Here is an 8,875-nt window from a genome sequence, read left to right as displayed (position 1 = left end):
CAAAGTTGTGTTTAACCCTCAGTCTTCTAGTTTGACTGATCATCACTTAAATGACACATTAAAAATGTACATGAATTTCTCTTGTGGGAAATACATGTTTTCTAGTTTTCAGATGAGCTGATGATTCCTGACTGCTTTTTTGTAGTCTGTATTGCTGAGTGAGGTCCAAAAGAGCAGCCTGTAAGGAATGTGAGGAGCATCATAACTGATGGCGAAGGGAGTCTCTTGATAGCCCAAGAGGATCTGGGGTGAGGATAAGACTCCAGTGTGTGCAGGAGGACCTGGGAATGAGATGGGGCATCTGGTCTACTCAGGTGAGTCTCCAAGTCTGTAAACAAGCTTCCATGTGGTTGTGAAGATAAAGGAGGCCATGTATGTATCGAATTTAGTGGCGACATCAGCAGTAATTATTGTTATAAGATGGTCATGGGGTATATTTCAGTGAACCAAATATTAGCACTAAGAAACAAAACATTTAACCAGTCCCCCAAAAGAGTAATTAATATGTGGATAATGCAGGACTTCCTAACATGGGTTGGGGGTGAGCTGGGTGATTCCATCTTGGATGTAGGCAGAGGGGCATACGATCCAGATTTAAAAGGCCACAAAATCCACATGTTCCTATAGACGTTCAAATGAACTGTTTCCAAAACAACAGGTGATTAAAGTAAAGGATTTATTGTAATCTGCTTACAGTCCTTTGCAAAGACAGACATATGTTTTTGCATAAAGATATAAATTGCTTCATTTTAAACTAATTTAGTGTTTTTTTTTAATTATATGAAGAAGTTTTGGTGAATTATGAATTGTACCAAACCAAGATTTTAAAGAGCAATATGGTACAAAAAGAAGAGCAGACAGACATTTGGACTGGGACAGGCATTCAACAGTGGATTTAGAATATGGCTTTGCTGTTTACTCAAGCAAAGTTACCCGGAGACACACACAGAGTCAGTAACTTTGTTAATACAAAAAGCTGATGCAGACTGTCTCCATCCCAAACCCGGTTACGTCAAAATTCTGATTTCATAAAAAGTCAGTCGGAGCGAAAAGCTGCTCTTATGAAGCCATTTCTTTCCCAGAAACCCCCAGTCTGCATGCGGTGTATTTATCACCTTCCAAGTGTGGCTTTCATATTGCTGTGCATGTAAGTTGACTGTATTGAAAGATCTGCCTATAAATTAAATTCCTGAAATTGCAAATTATGTAAGAAAAAACTCCTCTGTCTGAGTGCAGCTTTCACAGGTTTCCCCTTGCATAAGGCAGGTGTCTTCTGAGAGACAGGGTAATGTTGCCTGCATGGTGAACCCTGGAGAAAAGGGTTGATCCCAGCGCTGCCATCTCCCGGCCTTGGGGTTCCCCAGCTCTAGCTTTTAGGTTTTGGAAAAGAATAAGATTTCACTGAGTACCTGATGATTATCATCACTTTTCCAAGATTAATTTGGCCTCTACTCAAAGTAGTTTATTTAGTGCAATCATATTAAGTTTCCCCAAAGATATATATATATGTTTGTGATTTGGGGCAAGAGAAAAAGCCATAAATTGCATCAGTGCCAAACAGATTAGTGAATTAAAAATTTTAGTGCCACTGTCTTGCTTTTATGATCTGTAGTGTTTTTTTTTCCCAAAACTGTTTACATATAAAATTTTATTTTTAAAACCTACCTTTTAAAAATCTAAAAACCCTCTAATTGTCGTGCGGTCTCCACGCTGCTCTGACTGAGCTGTGCCCAGGGGCATCTTCCAAGGGCCCCCTGCCATGACCTATGTCTTCCTGTGACCAGTTCCAGGACTACAACACCCCCTTCCGGGACCGGAAGTGAACATTTCACCTTTTGCAGACATAGAGAGTGCATGGAATTTTTCCCCGCCCCCCCCGAAAGGAGGAAATTCAATTTCTAAAATGGGATGAGGATGCTCACTCTGAGCCACAGCCTTTCCAGTCTCTCTCCTAAAGCGGATTCCACTTCTTGAGGGGAAAGAGGCAGCTTTCCTAAAGCTGCAGCACTCCTGGGACATCCTCTCACAGGGGTGTCGTCGAAGGACGCCTTCAAGGAGCTGCAGACACCATGCTGCGCTGTCCCCACTGGAAGGAGGATGGAGCCGAAGCTGGAAAATGCACTCAAGTCCCACGAACACCCCAAGCGGGAGACCAAGGACGAAACGAAAGTACAGAAGTAGAAAGGCTTAGAGACAACCGAAGAGGTTTAAGTGTGGTTATTTACAACAGAGACTGTAAAATGGTAAATTAGATATGAAGCTAAAAAAGGCACAGCTTTCCCTTTCTTAAATACACTGTAAACGGTTCATGATGCATGCAGAACATTTCACTTTACAAAAAAAAAAAAAAAATTTTTTTTTTACCTTGTTGGTTTAGACAAAGATAGTACTTAAATAGTCTCCAGCAAAATAGAATTCTTTCAAAAATACTTTCCCATTCATCCTATTAACCATTAAAGTTTTTTTTTTTTTTGTATGTGTCTCATTTACAAAAGTTCCTTATACCTTATTTTAGGTCCTTCACAATTTATACATACAATAATGTACAGCACAGCAAAAGACTGCAAAAATTATCTGTAAAGCCAACACAATAGATACTAGAAATTGAAACCAAGGCATTTTTCTGAACATCTTATCCATTCTAATTAAATAATAAGTGGAGAGGGTGTGGATACCAGTGATGCAGAAAGACGTGGGTGAAGACACACCCCTGTGGGAGCTGCCAGTCCACTCCACGTGCTCTGTTATTACACAACAGGAATCTGTATATATTTTTTCTTTTTTTGTTGTTTTTTAAATAACAAAAGAATATTAATGCCCCATATTGACTATACGTTTTTATGTGCAAACCAAGGGTGAGCTTGAAAAAGTTCGTTAGTCCTTGAACCCTTTTAACACAAGCGAACGATCCCAGAAACTACATGGCATAGTTAAAACTTCCATCTGTTAAAATATCAAAATCAGAAAGTTATTGACTAGATATGGCTTTTCATCCAGAGGAACAGGAACATGTTTCTAAGCGCTGGGGGTTGGAGAAGGAAGAACCTTCCAGACTGTGCAGGTCTCGCCAAAGCCACGTCACCCTGCCTGCCCACCTCCCAACCCATGACATGATTTTCAACTTGAAAAACTGCTGAACAAGTGGGAATAAACCATCATGTGTGTCAAAAATAGGATTTTTCTTGGGTCCTTCGTGGGTGTGGAACAACACGGGGAAACTTAAGGCAAAGTTCTTCTTGTGAGACGTCTCCCGTCACTTCCTGTGAAAGTAAAGGGTCTTGGCATTCCCAGACTCCACCTTTGGCAGCTGGTCACTGATGATCTCCACCAGCATCGCTGGGAACTCCACTTTCAGGGCCTGGGACTCCCGGAAGGTATAGAAGCAAAATTCCAACAAGTCGCTCACCAGCTGCAACAGACAGACAGAGGGCCGTGACGTCGAAGCCTGATTCCCACCCTGGCCTGCAGCCAGAGCAATGTTCATAAACGTGAGCGTGTCTGCGAAGCCGCCTAACTCATGTGGCTAAGTCATCCATCTTGTGGGAAGAAGGAGGATGTGTCTGCTGCATGGAATATGCCTTTTGTGCAAAACAGATTCCAGTGGAGTTGTGTCATGGTTGAATCTTAAACATTGTCAGTGGCTCGGGGCCGGTAACAGAATCCAGAGTGGCAGCAAACATCTCTGACTCTCATTTGTAAGTGTGGAGCTGGGTGGGGCAGGTATTAGCACCTGTGTGTAGCTCTGGAGGGCCGAGAGGAGATACTCCTCATCCAAGGTAAGGAGCAGTGGCTGCACTTTGCTGGAGCAGCCAAGAAGAGATACCCCATGTCCAAGGTAAGAGAAACCCAAGTAAGACAGTAGGTGTTGCGAGAGGGCATCAAGGGGCAGGCACGCAGAAACCATAATCACAGAAAAGTAACCAATCTGATCACAGGGCCACAGCCTTGTCTAACTCAATGAAACTAAGCCATGCCGTGTGGGGCCACCCAAGATGGACGGGTCATGGTGGAGAGGCCTGACAGAATGTGGTCCACTGGAGAAGGGAATGGCAAACCACTTCAGTGTTCTTGCCTTGAGAGCCCCACGCACAGTATGAGAAGGCAAAAATGATAGGACACTGAAAGAAGAACTCCCCAGGTTGGTAGGTGCCCAATATGGTACTGGAGATAGTGGAGAAATAAATCCAGAAAGAATGAAGGGATGGAGCCAAAGCAAAAACAATACCTAATTGTGGATGTGACTGGTGATAGAAGCAAGGTCTGATGCTGTAAAGAGGAATATTGCATAGGAACCTGGAATGTTAGGTCCATGAATCAAGGCAAATTCAAAGTGGTCAAACTGGAGATGGCAAGAGTGAATGTCAACATTCTAGGAATCAGTGAATTAAAATGGACTGGAATGGGTGAATTTAACTCAGATGACCATTATATCTACTACTGTGGGCAGGAATCCTGTAGAAGAAATGGAGTAGCCATCATGGTCAACAAAAGAGTTCGAAATGCAGTACTTGGATGCAATCTCAAAAAGGACAGAATGATCTCTGTTCATTTCCAAGGCAAACCATTCAATATCATGGTAATCCAAGCCTATGCTGTGACCAGTAATGCTGAAGAAGCTGAAGTTGAATGGTTCTATCAAGAACTATAAGACCTTTTAGAACTAACACCCAAAACAGATGTCCTTTTCATTATAGGGGACTGGAATGCAAAAGTAGGAAGTCAAGAAAGACCTGGAGTAACAAGCAAATTTGCCCTTGGAGTACGGAATGAAGCAGGGCAAAGGCATATAGAGTTTTGCCAATTGAACACACTGGTCATAGCAAACACCCTCTTCCAACAACACAAGAGAAGACTCTACACATGGACATCACCAGATGGTCAACACTGAAATCAGACTGATTATATTTTTTGCAGCCAAAGATGGAGAAGCTCTATACAGTCAGCAGAAAGAAGACTGGGAGCTGACTGTGGCTCAGATCATGAACTCCTTATTGCCAAATTCAGACTTAAACTGAAGAAAGTAGGGAAAATCACTAGACCATTTCAGGTATGACCTAAATCAAATCCCTTATGACTATACAGTAGAAGTGAGAAATAGATTTAAGGGACTAGATCTGATAGAGTGCCTGATGAACTATGGATGGAGGTTCGTGACATTGTATAGGAGACAGGGATCAAGACCATCCCCATGGAAAAGAAATGAAAAAAGGAAAACTGGTTGTCTGAGGAGGCCTGACAAATAGCTGTGAAAAGAAGAGAAGTGAAAAGCAAAGGAGAAAAGGAAAGATATTCCCATTTGAATGCAGACTTCCAAAGAATAGCCAGGAGAGATAAGAAAGCCTTCCTCAGCAATCAATGCAAAGAAATAGAGGAAACAACAGAATGAGAAAGACTAGACATCTCTTCAAGAAAATTAGAGATACCAAGGGAACATTTCATGCAAAGATGGGCTCAATAAAGGACAGAAATGGTATGGACCTAACAGAAGCAGAAAAGAGGTGGCAAGAATACACAGAAGAACTATAGAAAACATATCTTCACGACCCAGATAACCAAGATGATGTGATCACTCACCTAGAGTCAGACATCCTGGAATGTGAAGTCAGGTGGGCCATAGAAAGCATCACTATGAACAAAGCTAGTGGAGGTGATGGAATTCCAGTTGAGCTATTTCACATCCTGAAAGATGATGCTGTGAAAGTGTTGCACGCAATATGCCAGCAACTTTGGAAAACTCAGCAGTAGCCACAGGACTTGAAAAGGTCAGTTTTCATTCCAATCACAAAGAAAGGCAATGACAAAGAATGCTCAAACTACCGCATAATTGCACTCATCTCATATGCTAGCAAAGTAATGCTCAAAATTCTCCAAGCCAGGCCTTAGCAATACGTGAACCGTGAACTTCCAGATGTTCAAGCTGGTTTTAGAAAAGGCAGAGGAACCAGAGATCAAATTGCCAACACCTGCTGGATCATCAAAAAAGCAAGAGAGTTCCAGAAAAACATCTACTTCTGCTTTATTGACTACGCCAAAGCCTTTGACTGTGTGGATCACAATAAACTGTGGAAAATTCTGAAAGAGATGAGAATACCAGACCACCTGACCCACCTCTTGAGAAACCTGTATGCAGGTCAGGAAGCAACAGTTAGAACTTGGACACGGACCAACAAACTGATTCCAATTAGGAAAAGAAGTACGTCAAGGCTGTATATTGTCACCGTGCTTATTTAACATATGCAGAGTACATCATGAGAAACGCTGGGCTGGAAGAAGCACAAGCTGGAATCAAGATTGCCAGGAGAAATATCAATAACCTCAGATATGCAGATGACACCACCCTTATGGCAGAAAGTGAAGAGGAACTAAAAAGACTCTTGATGATGAAAGTGAAAGAGGAGAGTGAAAAAGTTGGGTTAAAGCTCAACATTCAGAAAACTAAGATCATGGCATCCAATTCCATCACTTAATGGGAAATAGGTGGGGAAACACTGGAAGCAGTGGCTGACTTTATGTTTTGGGGCTCCAAAATCACTGCAGATGGTGACTGTAGCCATGAAATTAAAAGACGCTTACTCCTTGGAAGGAAAGTTGTGACCAACCTAGACAACATATTAAAAAGCAGAGACACTACTTTACCAACAAAGGTCTGTCTAGTCAAGGCTATGGTTTTTCCAGTGGTCATGTATGGATGTGAGAGTTGGACTAGGAAGAAAGCTGAGCACTGAAAAATTAATGCTTTTGAACTGTGATGTTGGAGAAGACTCTTGAGAGTCCCTTGGACTGTGAGGAGATCCAACCAGTTCATCCTAAAGGAGATCAGTCCTGGGTGTTCATCGGAAAGCCTGATACTGAAGCTGAAACTCCAATACTTTGGCCACCTGATGTGAAGAGTTGACTCATTGGAAAAGACCCAATTGTTGGGAGCGATTGGGGGCAGGAGGAGATGGGGACGACAGAGGATGAGATGGTTGAATGGCATCACTGACTCGATGGACATGGGTTTGGGTAGACTCTGGGAGTTGGTGATGGACAGGGAGGCCTGGTGTGCTGCGATTCATGGGGTCGCAAAGAGTCGGACACAACTGAGTGACTGAACTGAACTGTAGCTCTGGACCCTGGCACTGAGCCTTCCCCAGCCTGTAAGGCCTGACTGGGCCCTGCCAGTGGAGCTGTGGCTGCTGGGGGGCCAGACCCCTTCCTTCAGGACCCCAGTCCTGAGCTGGGGGCTGAGAAGTCTTTCTTAAGGTGGAATTGACATATAACATGGTGGAAGTTTAAGGTGTACAAGGGGTAGATTTGACACACTTTGAATATTGCAAAATGAACACCTCCATTAAGGTACATCGTCACCATTGCTTTTTTATGGTGAGAACTTGTAGATCTCACTTAGCGGCTTTCCAGAGTACAATACAGCATTATTGCTATAGCCACCATGCTGTATACTAGATCCCCAGAACTTGTTCCTCTTATAACTGGAAATTTGTACTCTTTGCCCAATATCTGATTTCCCCCACCTTCTGGTAACCACCATTCTACTGTTTCCATTTGTTGCTTTTTTAGGTTCCACATGTAAGTGAGGTGGTCAAGTATGGGTTTTCTGTCTGATTTATCTCACTGGGCATAACCCTCCCTGGGCTTCCCTGGCGGCTCAGACAGTAAAGGATCCGCCTGCAATACCGGAGACCCGGGTTCGATCCCTGGCTGGGGAAGATCCGCTGGAGGAGGGCATGGCAGCCCACTCCAGTATTCTGGCCTGGAATCCCGTGGAGAGGGAGCCTGTGGCATACAGTCCATAGGGTCACAGGGAGGCAGACATGACTGAGCGACTTAAGCACACAGCACAAATCTTCCCTAGGTGCATCCACGTTGTTGCAAACAGCGGCGTTTCCTTGCTTCTCGTGACTGGATAATATTCCTGTGTGTGTGTATAATATATATTGATGTATTTTTTATATATATATATAATATTATCTTTATCCATTCATCCATTCTGTCACTCTGAGAACATGAAAACATCAAGGGAAACTGTCTTGCTGCCCATCCAGCCATCTTCCCTCCTCTGTGACCCAAGGACTTTCCTATCCTCCTGGATCTGAACTACTCCCAATTCTGTAAGTAAAAAAAAAACAAACCCACAGATGCAGTATAGCGTTACTGGTTGCTTACTAGGAGTATAATTTCAAATCAGACAGTATATATTTCTAATTTTTCTTGAGTTAATTCCATATCCTATTATGGGAAAAATGACTTTTGGTCATTTCCCACTGTATTAAAGTAGGTAGTATTAACAGAACATGTCATAAAATAACTGCCATCTTAATAAAGTGGTTTTCACTTTATTAAGTGAAAATCTGTAACTTTCCCTCAAGATTAAGAAAAATAAAAGGCACTCTGCAGGCTTAAATTGAGTCAGGTAGTAAATAAATATGTGGTAAAGGACTTCAAAACAAAGCAGGAATCCCAGAAAACCCATGGGGAGCAATATCTGATGCTTCTGTTTGTGCCTGAATACGCCCTCAGTCCGCAGACCGGTATCTCCCTAGGCAGGTTCCGAGGACTGAATTCTCTGTACCCACAGAAAGCTGAGGCCTCATAAGCTGTGAAACAGCGTGAGGCACTCTCGGCTCTGGCTTGTTCAGGCACACACGTGCTGAGTGAATGATAGGCTTCAACTTCCCCATCTGTAAAATGGGGGCAAGAAGAATACCTGTTGCTATTGGGACATCCCTGCTGGTCTAATGGTTAAGACCACCCCTCCAATGCTTCCAATGCAGGGGGCACAGGTTTGATCCCTGGTCTGGGGGCTAAGAGCCCACATGCCATGTGGCACAGCCAAAAAAAAAAAAAAAAAAAGGATCTGCTGTATAAGGTTACA

At 43.0% G+C, this 8,875-nt stretch overlaps 1 protein-coding gene across 3 annotated transcripts in view; it reads right to left on the bottom strand.

Annotated features, from left to right (window-relative positions):
• Positions 1-659: 659 nt before the first annotated feature.
• NR3C2 (nuclear receptor subfamily 3 group C member 2) overlaps positions 660-8,875 on the bottom strand; it is a 424,004-nt gene continuing 415,788 nt past the window's right edge. For all 3 annotated transcript variants that reach the window (XM_070474780.1, XM_070474779.1, XM_020873208.2), the window contains exon 9: positions 660-3,409. In XM_070474780.1, coding sequence (XP_070330881.1) covers positions 3,254-3,409 — 156 coding nt within the window. In that variant the 3' untranslated portion in view covers positions 660-3,253. The remainder of the gene's footprint in view (positions 3,410-8,875) is intronic.

Source organism: Odocoileus virginianus, chromosome 12 (genome assembly GCF_023699985.2).
Source record: "Odocoileus virginianus isolate 20LAN1187 ecotype Illinois chromosome 12, Ovbor_1.2, whole genome shotgun sequence".
Taxonomy (NCBI): Eukaryota; Metazoa; Chordata; class Mammalia; order Artiodactyla; family Cervidae; genus Odocoileus; species Odocoileus virginianus.
Note: the sequence above shows the minus strand (reverse complement) of the source record. Positions and strands in the feature narration are given on the sequence as shown.